The 12,827-nt window shown below is 41.3% G+C and overlaps 2 protein-coding genes and 1 long non-coding RNA gene across 3 annotated transcripts in view; 1 reads left to right on the top strand and 2 right to left on the bottom strand.

The window, feature by feature from the left end:
- Positions 1–1,820, bottom strand: part of LOC109973143 (uncharacterized) — a 3,266-nt gene extending 1,446 nt beyond the window's left edge. The window contains exons 1-3 of the long non-coding RNA XR_002276782.1: positions 1,799–1,820; positions 1,647–1,721; positions 1,153–1,230 (exon numbers count right to left, since the gene is read on the bottom strand). This is a non-coding gene — a long non-coding RNA (uncharacterized LOC109973143). The remainder of the gene's footprint in view (positions 1–1,152; positions 1,231–1,646; positions 1,722–1,798) is intronic.
- Positions 1,821–4,244: 2,424 nt separating this feature from the next.
- Positions 4,245–8,995, top strand: LOC109973172 (myozenin-2). Its single transcript, XM_020622568.1, has 5 exons — positions 4,245–4,329; positions 5,307–5,470; positions 6,753–6,906; positions 7,480–7,660; positions 8,497–8,995. Exons 1-5 carry the CDS (start codon positions 4,245–4,247, stop codon positions 8,678–8,680), a joined length of 768 nt encoding a protein of 255 aa, XP_020478224.1. The 3' UTR covers positions 8,681–8,995.
- Positions 8,996–9,098: 103 nt separating this feature from the next.
- Positions 9,099–12,827, bottom strand: part of rbm22 (RNA binding motif protein 22) — a 7,277-nt gene continuing 3,548 nt past the window's right edge. Inside the window, exons 6-11 of the mRNA XM_020622526.1 lie at positions 12,067–12,239; positions 11,180–11,380; positions 10,846–11,010; positions 10,384–10,472; positions 9,992–10,120; positions 9,099–9,752 (exon numbers count right to left, since the gene is read on the bottom strand). Of these exons, the coding sequence (XP_020478182.1) occupies positions 9,598–9,752; positions 9,992–10,120; positions 10,384–10,472; positions 10,846–11,010; positions 11,180–11,380; positions 12,067–12,239 (912 nt within the window). The 3' untranslated portion in view covers positions 9,099–9,597. The remainder of the gene's footprint in view (positions 9,753–9,991; positions 10,121–10,383; positions 10,473–10,845; positions 11,011–11,179; positions 11,381–12,066; positions 12,240–12,827) is intronic.

Genomic DNA, 12,827 nt, shown 5'->3' with positions numbered 1-12,827 from the left:
ACGATGGCAAATACGAAAATGTGAGAAAATATGTGCAATAACCCTCACCAAGTATAAAAACATACACATCTCCACCATGTGAATTATTGAGTGCGATGCTAGACTGTCCGTTTATGCATAAATGGCAAATAAAAAAAAAATCTTGAATCGGGTTTATGGTAGGCTCTCTTTTGCAAAGCCTTTTGGCCACTAGCCTGGGCCAGTCTTCTTTATTTCATAGTCCAACATCTTTCTGCTTACTGGGTTTCTTTTGCTCTTACACTCACAATAGTGAATAAAAGAGTCAGCTTGCATCTGTTCCTTTCAGCGACAGGTGATCTGGGGCAGCTACAGTGAGAGAAAGACTTCAGAGCATCTTTGCATAATGCAGACCGACAAGCGATCTGATCACACATAAAATGCAGCTGTAGTCTGACTCAGGCAACCTGCATGAGAGCTCTTTAGCTCCTCTGACTGCTGTGTCCGCGTCAGCACCAGGTCTCTGCTGGGATCATGCATGGTCAGGTCATTGATGTACAGGCCGGTACACACATAGAAAAATGAAAACATTTTCAGAGAAAATGTTATATACTAGAAAGAACAGAATGTTAAAAAAAGGGAATAAAGATGTTTAGATTTTGTTTCCTACAATAATAATGTAAACCGTATGTGCCATTTAACATTACTGCAGTTTTATCAATACAGGTATAAGGTCATTTGCTTGCAAAACAAATTTTGGTAGAGGGGGAAGATGTTTTGCTAATGTACTTAGTGGAAAACACTCAGTTGAAAATGGGTTCCCATTAGGCTCACAAGAGCTGCACTGTCTGATTACAAGCTAATTAGCAGCTCATTTCATGCATGGTAAGTGTTGTTCGAATGGGCCCCTGATTTGATTCAATGCCCAGACTTATTTCTGTCCTTGTAATTCAGTTTAGCTCTTGCTGCGTTTTAATGTTTTACTTTTCAGCTGCAGTGTTTTAATAAAAATCTGTATTTGGCCATGTTTTCATGGGGAAAACTTGTCAGCCGGTAAGCATTGGTACAGTGTCTTCTGTGGCTCTGGATGAAAGCTTGCTAAATTTGCAACTGAGGATAAAACATCAATTTCACTGTGTTAATGTTTTTACATACCAAAAGACAGTTCTAACATTTGTGTTAGATTTTTCTCACCTCAGTCTTGTCATAGCAGACACCTACAAATTCATCAGCTCACTGTAGGGTGTACCTGTCACTCCACTGGCTGCCTTTCTAATGCAGGGAATTACACTGTCACTATACACAGGCAGTCATGAGTACTGTAACTTTTGATATCAGGACTACAAAGTGTTGGACAAAAGTGGAGAGACAACACTGCAAATAGGTTGACTTGGATGCACAACTATTACAATCCCATACATCTGTGACTAAATGGTAGGTATTGGGTAAACCCAGGTGCCAAGCAAAACAGCAGCTAGCACTGAAGAGCAGAGGACATCAGAAATGGGAATGAGAAAGCCAGACAGATTAGGAAACCATGTTTAAAAAAAATAAAATAAATAAATACCTCAGAGGGTGCCAAATAATGTATATACAAAACAAGAACTGTTGCCACTTCTGCACAAATTTCTTAAACTATGAACATCACACCAAGTATACTGTACAAATCTGTGAATATATCAACATACGTGATCATCCAAGCACTGACAACTGAAGTCATAGGCTGACCATCAGGAACTGGCTGACCAGCTAGTCGTTTGTGCCTAAAACAAAGCATCAATACTATAAAACCAAAACAATCAAATGTATGAAACCAAAAGAAGTACCTGAAAAGTCTTACAGCAGCTCAGGAAGTGGAAAGTAGCATCGTTACCAGCTGAGGCTGCTCAGGTTATATAATGAGGAGTGTAACAAGCTGCACCTGGAGCTCCTGAGCCCAGTCTGGTAGACTAGTCTTTAAGGTGGACCAGTCAACCCTACTGCACATATAGTAGTATTATGCCATATTATCAATTTCAGGAGCACATACATGCTCTCTTTGTGGCCAGCTTTCACACATCATCCCCGCATGACTCCTCGATGAAGTCACGAAGACTCTCACAGAGCGGCTCGTACATCATGTCTCTCTGGACTGAAGCTCAAACTGAGCACTGTCAAGTCAGCTCCGCAACTGACTGACTTCCAACAACCCTCCCAAAGGCACCTGCAAGAGAATGAGAACCGTTCAATGATGACTTTTTCACTGCTAGCAGCTGGATTTTAATGCACTAGGCTTTCAGCGTGAAGCTATAAAAAGCCAAATACTGAATATTGCTGCTTTTGCTTTGTCCTGCTCTCAACACTACCTGTCAAGTTTTGAACCTCTCTCCATGCGACATGAACACACTGTGGAGGGCACCTCTCAAACACAGATGGCCCCGGTCATGAGATGTTGTGTTGTTTTCATTACTTCTTCAAGGAAAAGGAGTTATTAACTTACACTCCACTGGTAATGAATTGTTAACTAGAAATGAGAGATTGATTTTATGTAATCCCCAAGGCTTTGTGTATTACAGAGCCAAACAAAAGCTGAAATTGTCTTTGTTAAAAGAGGGCTACTACATAAAACGAAAGTGCTTTTTCTACTAAACAAACACTCTTAAATAAAGTAATACATGTCTGCAGATGATTTTCTGTGACTCCACATTTTCTTTCAAAGGCCGGGAGGGCTCCCACTAGGGGATAGTGGTATTGTGTATCAGGGCAGGTGTGAAATCGATATCCAATCTCAACAGGGATAAAGAAAATGATTCTTCCCTCCAGACCCCTGCAGAGCTCAGTGAATCAATTTGTGGGGACAAAAGCTGCTCACTACAGACCAACTTGAGTTCAAAATTAGCAGCCAAATATAACGTTAAAGGGCATCACTTAGTGATACAAAAAGGGCTTTATGTATAAATCACAACTAGAGTTTCTCAACAGTTGGTAAAGCAGCAAATAAATTAAAACACAACGGTGAAAAAAACATTATATTGGTATATATTATCCTTTACAGTGTTGAACACCTGAGAGGCACGCAGAACGCCGTTACCTCAGTACTGAGAAAGTAAAGGACATCAGTGGTTTGCAGCAAAAATACAAGAGCAACCTGTCGCAGAGTTTAACCTTACACCCTAAACTGGAAAATGGAATTACAACCTCAACCTGATTGCAGCCACCTCATCCATTTTACAGCTGCTCCTGTAAAACTGTCTCTGTGGGAAACACACGGTGGATGGGTTTGTCGGCGACAAATATATAGCACAGTAATTACAAAAGGCTTTACAGGCATTGTAATAAGACAGAGAGAAAATAGAGACTGTGTATATGTGTCTGTGTTTATGTTATGGAGGTCCTGGGTGTTTGGCCTCTCATATAACTGTCACTGTCTGGACAGCAGCTGTTATGATGCACACACACACACACACAGATACAGAGAGGGATCAGATTTATTATCAAAGCTTGAGGTCAGGATGTAAATCTTTATACTTGCCCTTTCTCCTTAATTGCCCTTTCATACCCCCTCCCCCCAAAATACTCCCTCCATCCATCCTCACTCTCTTACCCGTCTGCTAAAATAAACCCTGTGAGGTAACCACCCGAGGCTTCATGGGCTGAGTTTTATACAGACTATTACTTCTCTGTTGAGTGTCAGAGTGTCGCAGTAGAAGCATCCCAGCTTAGGATCAGCCACATCCAGACCAACTCTGACACCCAACATACAAACAGGCAGGAGGCACAGGTAAGCACTGAGGCTGGGGGGGTGGGGTGGGAGGGCCTTTAACAGGTCAAAATCAGCAGTGACACAAAACACTGCTTACAGTCTGACTGAAAGTTAAATATGAAAGGTCACTTAATGAAGAGGCAGCTTTATGTGTGATTTTGCTGTGGTGGGACACTACTGATTACTGTAGTTACAATGTATAAGACGGTTCACAAGTAAAAAGCTTTTTTTCCTTTCAAACAATTTACCAAAATATCAGTAAATGCATTACCTAGTCCCTTTAAGGGAAAAACACAAGGCTGGACTCTATTAGACAGACTCGTTTAATAAAACTGAGGTGCCCTTAATCAAACTTATAATATCCCTTAGGATGTGTGTTATAGCTACAATGTACAGAAAATGTATTGGAATCTGTATTTCCTGCTTTTATCACTAACTCAGGAGTATTAAAGGAGAACTGCAGGAATATATTATATATTAAAGTGGTAGCAATGTCATAACACAAATTACAATTTATGAAAATGTCTGTGTCCATCAGAGGAAGATGATAATGATGCAGTCTGCCCAGGATGCTGTGACTAAACAAAGGATGCTGCAAGCTAAGCCCTTGTCTGCGGAATCCAGAGGAGGTAAGTATACTGTGGATGCATTGGTTTTGTTTTGTCATAATACAGTGACACAGAGCTGACAAAGGCATACATAATACTTGGAGGTAAACTGATACGCATATAGTTTACATATTGGTTTCCATATTACATCAACAAATTGTGTGTATTTGCACCAATATTTAAACCGCTATAGTGTGTGAGCACAGCCAGGGAGATCACATACAACTGAGCCAAGCATCAAAGTCTGTTAGCCCACTGCCTGGGGAGTGTGGCACACCCAAATCTCAGGAGTGCTGGGGTGTTGTTGAAATTTTCTAAACATTCCAGCAGGGACCATCCCAGCTGCACTGTTCCAGAACTGTCTCTCAGCTAGGCTTTGAAACCAAGTCTACCTCAACTCAAATATAAGTCCTACCACTGCGTTTTACACAGGCCAATCAAAGGCAGCTCCTCAAGGGTGGCAGTACATACCGTGCACAAGAACGAGGGTCATCCACTCTTACATTAGACTTTCATCCAAATATCCTATTTATATGCCCAGTTACCCATGCAACCCTGGACCACAACAAACATTACACACCCCTTGACATCATCTCAAGGCTATTTCAGACCCTCTACTGTGACATGATATAACACGAGAGGAGACCCCGAGGAAAAACTGTGCAGATACAAACTTAGTAATGCTGCACAGTTTGGCCTTTTCATATCAGTTTCCCTCAGTTAACAGGAATAAGAAGATCAGAAAAGACATGAAGATTTGCCAAAGCTCCTCATTAGGTGCTGTACTCCTCTTTCCAAATATCTGAAAATTACTGCTATCATTGCCTTTGTACTATTACATGTCATGACACAGGGTCACAGTCACCTGACACCACACAGCACATTACCCTGGGGCAAATAGAAGCCTTTACTCTGACAGTGCCATTTAGGAAATGCATAGGGATATTAAGTATAATCACTTACTAACACCCCTCCGTTTGTCTGTCATGATGTGCCAGGGTTTCTGAACCTGGGGAAGAAGATTAGCGTTCCAAAGGACCTGATGATGGAGGAGCTCAACCTTCCCTCTAATCGAGGCTCTCGCATGTTTCAGGCGAGACAGAAGAGATTGGAAAGGTTCATTCTGGAGAACAATGCCAATAGTGCCTACGACACCAGCAATGTAAGGAATCAACTGGTAGCCAGTGGTGGAAGAAGTACTCAGATCCCTTACTTAATCCCAAAGTGTAAAAATACTTTGTTACAAGTAAAAGTCCTGGATTCAAAATGTTACTTAAGTAAATGTTCAAAGTTTTGGCATCAAAACATACAAGTACTCAAAGTACTAAAAGTAAAAATACTCATTATGCAGAATGACACATTGATCATCAATGTATTCTCCTAACATTTAATGTCGTAGCTGATAAAGGAGAAGCTAGCTTTACACAGTTTACATGCTGAAGTATTTTTCATAATGCTGGGTAGCTTGTCAATTTTCCACTGAAGATCAATAAAGTCTTATGATTATACTGTAATTTTTGTATTAATCTGGTTTTGAAAAGTAATTAGTAACTAAAGTTATAAAAATAAATGTAGTGGAGTAAAAAGTACAATATTTGCCTCTAAAATGTAGTGAAGCCAAAGTACGAAGTATACAAAAGCACAAAATGAAGCACAAAATAAAAAAACTCAAGTACAGATACCTCAAAATTGTGCTTAAGCAGAGTACTTGAGTAAATGCACTTAGTTACTTTCCACCTCTGCTGACAGTACATGGCAGCACAAGACTAGATGGCTCACAGCCACTGAATTACCCTACACACCTGAAATGATGACCCTGTGTGCATATAACCTCCTAACAGCTTCGTGGTGTGCAGGACAATGACGACCCAGTGATGCCTGACTCTTCTCTGGCCTCTGCAGTCGTGTTTCTTTGGATTACAAAAACAGCCATTAACCATCTTTTGTTTCATCATGATGTTTTTTTTCCACTCAAATGAATGAGCACCATACTGACAAAAATACATTTTAATCAAACAGGATTATTCATTATAAGCAACATCCCTTTAGGAAGAAGGATGCTCAAGCAATTTAGACTTGCACTTCATAAAGTTGGCAGGCCCACAAGAGACACATTTTTAAAATTAATGGGTAACACTGAAACAGCTTAGGTCAGGAAATCCTGACTTTTAATCTTTTGTCAAAATCCAAAACTGCTGTATCCATCACTTCACACCGTCTTTCACTAGACCTCTTACCCTGTAAATACCCACTTCTTTTATAGTCTCTAATGCAGGCTTTTTGCTCAGACTTTGAACAATAGAACTGTTTGCACAGGCTTAGTAGTTTTCCTTCCAATGATTAAACCAAACTTCATGTGTAAAATCGGTGGAGTGTCCCTTTAATAAAGTGTGTCAGAATATTTGTGGGCTAAATAAAACAACAACTTAACTTTGTGCATTCAGGCCCATCTCGAGTCCACAGCTCACCAGCAAATCATCCGAGAGCCACAGGGAGGAAAAGAGAACCAAGTTTTCTCCATCCCTGGTAAGCACAGCCTGGCCATGAACCTGCAGAAGACTGTAGCAAAAAAGGGAAGTCCTGACGTCCTGGCTCCAGGTAAAGACTAACACACAATGAAGAAAGGATTTTCACAGACTGCTCAAGCCATAGGACTAGCTCACCACAATGCTTGAGCAGCGCATGGACACTATCTCGTTTTGAACTGTTAGTATTCAGCTTCTATAATGGAAATGTACTGAGATAATATTTTTCTTTTATTACTATCGGCACCGGGAGAGTTGGCAGTTTGTAGAGAGCAGTTGCCTGTGAACATCTTTGCTAAGTGCTGCTGTGTATTTGGTTTGACACAAGGCGCTGCCTACAGTCTGACTGACAGCGAGCTCGGCTCTGTTTATTATCAGGGATTCACACTGAGATCTAATTACTGTAGTTTCCAAAGTTGACGGGAGTGTCATCAAAGAGATTTACATGTATATTAGATCAGTTTGCACTTTGTTGGGGCTTCCTTTCTTGAAGTTATCAGATGGGTTTGTAATTGGTTTCAAAACCCAAGTATGACCCATTTTCTCAGCACAGGGGCAACATATTTTGCTTACTTTGAATTTAAAATGTGAAATTATTCAAAATTAAAGTACTTTATTTCTTGGGTTGCATTTTCGTTTGTGTCAGGATATTCAGGCCCTCTGAAAGAAATGCCTCCTGAGAAGTTCAACACAACAGTTATCCCCAAATCCTACTCTTCCCCATGGAGGGAAGCTTTGGGAAATGAAGAGCTCCTGAATATCCTCCATATGCAGCTGCCACAGCTCCCATATAGGCTAGAGCCTGCCAACTACAGGTGCTTCAACAGGTAAATCGACCTTTCCACCTCTTGCCCAGTCACTAATACACCCCAAGCAATCATGAATGATTACATCCTGTTCAGTTGGAAGCACAGCTGCTGACACCCTTATCTTCAAATAGACCCACAGATGAGCTAACCATGTTATGTATGACCGTCATCTTCCCCCAGCTCCACCCCATGTTTCCACAGTTTGAAAATGAATCCGGTCTCTGGCTTGCACCTCCTTGGAGTTTGGCTGCATGATGGCTATTTTGAACCCTGGCTCTTGAAAGATGTTTGGCTGTGTGTGTGTGTGGGGGGGCTGCAGGTTTTTAATGCACATGAAAGGGAATCGCCTTTCTCAGGGCACACAAGGAACTGCATCACTTCAGTGAGGCAGAAAAAAGGTTAAACTTGGGCAGATGGAGAAATGAATATATACAGTAAAAGACAAACTCGACCATTATTCAGTTAAGGCTGTCAGTCAAATGGTTTCTGCCAGCCAGTCTGGAAATGTACCCCCTAAAGAGGGATCTGTTTACACCCTTAAGATTATTATGAAGCCTTAATTAAATCTAAACTCAACTAACAGCGGGAGCAGCTACACAAGTGGAAGAGGTTGGGTTCACCACTCACCCCATTTCCTTCTGAATCGCCAGCATTTCTCTCCTCTTAACAGGATCTCCAGTTAAAATCAGTTATGACTAAACCGAATATCATGTATCATCTAAGAGTTTTCCCCCTTTATGGGAAGGAGCGTCAGTCATTATGATACCTAGGGTTCATTTGCTAGGGTCACGTTTTGCCAGGAACATGAAACACAATGCGTTCAGCCTACTTTATTAAAAACTCTCATTTCCCAGATCTCCCATGCCATTTGGGGGCACTATGACCAGCAAGAGGGTGATACCAGTGATTGGCTATGAGGCAGTGGAATCCCAGGACCTGCCCAGCGTTGCTCTGGAGCGTATGTGCCAAAGGCCCAACTTCAACAGAGCACCCAAGGGATGGGGAATTGATTACTGCCCTGAATCTAATGACTTATGAAAAAGAGGGGGATAAACTAAAGACTGTAACACTGACCTGTGCTTGCACTTCTCCTCCTACAGCGATGATCCCTATGATAATCTCTGGGCACTACAAGGGAGGGAAATATACTTCTGCATAATATAGGCTATACAGTAAATATGGTTAGCTACTGCTGAATGGTTTGACCAGCTGAGGCAAACTCCAAATGCTGGAACCAGTTAATTACCACTGTCAGGATCTGATCCCATTAATGTGACAGTACCTGATTCCCCTGTTCTCACAGTGGCTTTGTCTTGTTTCACTAGCCAGACACGACAATAAGCTGTTATATAAATAATGATGACTAATATGCACTCTGAAATGATCAATGACAAACTCAGACATTTTAATGACACATGAAAATAACAAAGAAACTGTTACAATAACTAAGTAATCATCCTGTGGAATTTTAAGATTTTGTCAAATAAAAAAGGGAATATAATTGAACATGGACAGGTTTAAAAAAAAGCTCCTCAAAATTCAACTCCATGTGACAAATACAGGTGTAACCTACTTTTTTTGTATATACAATGGCTCCAACCAGAGGAGCCTGTAAAAATATATATGGCTGTGAGCACACTGGTCAATACTCTGATGTCTGAAGTATTTCATTGTGTTAAGTTCCCCTGTTTAACTGCTGTTCTGGTACTTTTTAACTGTGAGCAGTGACAAAGATCTTGGTTGTTGTTTCTCTAGACAAACGAGTGTGCTTGTTCATTTCACTGCACTGCAGGTGGCATAATAAATCAGATGTTATTCTGTAAGACATAACCAGTCCTTTCCTACATAGTTTATTCCTCCTAGAAGTAGCCTGCAGGCTTCGGCCCAGTGAAAACACCCTGACCGAGTCTGACATAGGGAAAAGTATGACTCCTAATCACGGTATGATTTCACTCTTAATCACCATGGCGCGAGCCATGTGCAGCATGGGCACCCATACGCTGAGGATCCTGGGAAGGGTAGTGGATTTGACCAGGGGGTCTCATGCTCATTGGAGGGGGCATAGGTGGTGCCATGGGACCCATGGGATGAAACATTGGGGGGCCGAAACCTGATTGGGCAGAAGAAAAGAAAAAAATACAGCATTAGGCATCAACTTTTTGGGACCATGTTACATGATGAATAAATTCTTCTCAGCTGCTCTGCAAAAATATATTGAATAAACCTCTAAAAACAAATCAAGATAAATTAATTGCTGTATAAAATTTATGGGACTATTTTAAATCACTTTTATATTTTACTGTTTATGTGATAAAAGCTGTAGTGAGGAGGTCAAAGTTATTGTTTTACCTGGAGGAGGAGGGTTGATGCCTGGAGGTGGGGGAAGAGTAATGTTCATGACAGCAGGAGAAGTGCTAGGGTCCAGGTTGAAGTAGTTTGCAGGAGCTTCCTCGTCTAAAGCTGGTGGTGGAGGAAGTGCTAAGCACACAGAGAAAAAGACAGGACAAATAAATACATTTTAGCAGTAAACCAAGTATTCATTTCCACTATCAATTGCAATAAAAACTTCTAGTGCATATGATCAAGAAGAGGACAGAGAGAAACAACAATTAATGATGCATTTCAGACATTAAATACTACATTAAACCACACTCACACAACTAACTCCCTATATGTACAAACACATACATACACACACACACACACACAATTTCCAACTCCCCCTGTGTTTGCAGACTCACCTCCAGGCAGTCCAGGTACAGGATCAAGTCTAGTACCCATCTCACTGACACCATCTTTGATACCCTCCTTCCCTCTTGCTGCTTGAGACCTAAAGTGACAAGCCATATAAGTACGCAGATAAATCATAAAATCATAGAAGAAGAAATTTTAGGTGCCCTGGCCTGCACTAATTCTCTGCACTCTGTGTGCAATATTATTTGCAAAACCAGTCTTTGCTGCATTCAGTTTACTACAACTGTGGTGGTAGCACTGCTCTGGCCGAAACACATGAACAAACACCTGGTGCTGATAAACAAACACCAATATGAAACTTCACCTCTATTCCCTAGTGGCTCTGCTTTGGAGCTGTATGGAAGCTAAGAAATTCTTATCAGACTGTACGTGAAGCCTTCTTTGTGATGCATACACTCAATGCATGACACCCTGATACTTGACTCTGACCTTCTTAATCAGCTTCTTACCTTCCCCACTTGACTGTGAGTCTCCTTCCATTAATGATAAGTTTGTTGAAGGACTTCTCAGCAGCCATTTCAGCTGCCTGACGTGTGGCAAACTGGATGAAGGCACACTGCTGCCTCTGGACTATGGTAATGGTGCGAATCTCACCAAACTGGTAAAAGTGACTCCTGCAAGAAAAGAAATGAACATCCAACAAAACACAGGATATAAAGGGTTGACATTGTAACAACAGCTGTTTTAAAACAATAAAACTGTACTCTATTATAGCTAATAAAAACCTGCTCTCAGTGGCCATAGAAAGTTGTGCACCAGTTATTATGAAACAGAAATCCTTACTTAAGATCCCCATCTGTGACAGTATCTCCCAGGCCCCCTATGTAGAGAGTGGTGATGGACTTGTCCTCTGGTGGGTCCAGCCGGGGCATAGTTGAGGCCCGCTTCAGCAGCTTGTCAGCTACTGGGTCATTAATGCCGTAGTAACGGTCCTTGATGTTCTGGTCAGCTAGAGGGTCGTCAGGATCTGTGGGCTTCTCATGCCTGTGTGAAAAGGAGAACCATAATGAAAAAAATGCAGACAGCATAACATCTGTAACACATATCAAGAAATTACAGTCAACACACCGATTTCTACTTTGTACGGAAGATGATCAGGACCACTGTAAAATATGCATTTCAGCTCTGCCAAAACGTTAGTTGGTGGTTGGCACTTCTATGACACTGTGCAGCATTTCTTTGCCACTTACTAACGTTCACAATTGAAACTGAGCAGATCATGTTGGAGTTCAAACTAACAGATGTTTAACAGCAGTTACTTTTACTGAAATTACTGCAACCACATAGAGAGAAGACGTTGGAGGAGATGGTCTGTACGACAACTGAACCGACTGAGGCAGAACGAGGGGGGATTTTCCGTGCTTGCCCGGCCAATGAGAGGCACGAACAAGGAAATGCAATGCAACCAATCACAGTTGTTGCAGTCTGCACCTCCACAGTGTGTAGTTATATTTTGGAGAGATACACGTCAGGCTACAGTGTAGACTATGCATTACCCACATTGTACCTACGGAGTAGATTCAACACATAACGATAAATCAAGCTTTACTTTGCCTATGGGTATAAAAACTCAAAACAAATGTAATTAACAGATAATAAATAAAGTCAAGATACAATCCCACCACCCCCGCCATACACCACAACTGTCACGTTTATAAAGTATCACTCACCTGTAAGGACACTCCTCCCCTCTCTTACACTCTCCTTTCACCCAGAAGGAGCAGATGTGTGGCCGGTTCCTCTTGTAGTAAGGTGTGGTCCGGGCCAGTTTCAGCAACATATCACTAGAGCTGGTGGCCTTCCCTAGCTGGCCCACTGGCCGTGTGCCCTCAGAATTGGCTATCTGAGGAGGAGGAGTTCCAATTAGACATGAGGGATCAAAGACAGAAAAGGCCCTATCTTAGAAAGAAACATAAATTAGGGATGCTGCATTTAGGGCGCATTTTACTGAGGTTTCATAGGTGAACCAAACTTCTAAAATGCTAATGAGAATCCAGTATTTTATCCATTGTGAAAAAAGGTAAACTCAGTGCAAACATTGCTGGATCACTGCGCTCTCCAAAGACAATAGAAAATATTATAGGAAACTAATTAGCTGTGATCATGCAGGTAATATTCTCTTAATGCAAAAATGTTCAGGTATCACACCATTGCTTTACTTATGTGTAAACTGCAGGCCAAATATATATTTTATTGTGTAGGAAAAAAAGAAATAATTACAATAAAAACAGGAGCAAATTACTTAAGGACTTGAAACCAGGATCAAATACAGGTGTTCAGGACATCTCTACAACTACTGCAGCTGTACAGTGAGGAACAGAAGTATTTGAACACCCTGCGATTTTGCAAGTTCTCCCACTTAGAAATCATGGAGGGGTCTGAAATTCACATTGTAGGTGCATTCCCACTCTGAGAGACAGAATTAAAAAAA

Source organism: Monopterus albus, unplaced genomic scaffold (genome assembly GCF_001952655.1).
Source record: "Monopterus albus unplaced genomic scaffold, M_albus_1.0 scaffold282.1, whole genome shotgun sequence".
Taxonomy (NCBI): domain Eukaryota; kingdom Metazoa; phylum Chordata; class Actinopteri; order Synbranchiformes; family Synbranchidae; genus Monopterus; species Monopterus albus.
Note: the sequence above shows the minus strand (reverse complement) of the source record. Positions and strands in the feature narration are given on the sequence as shown.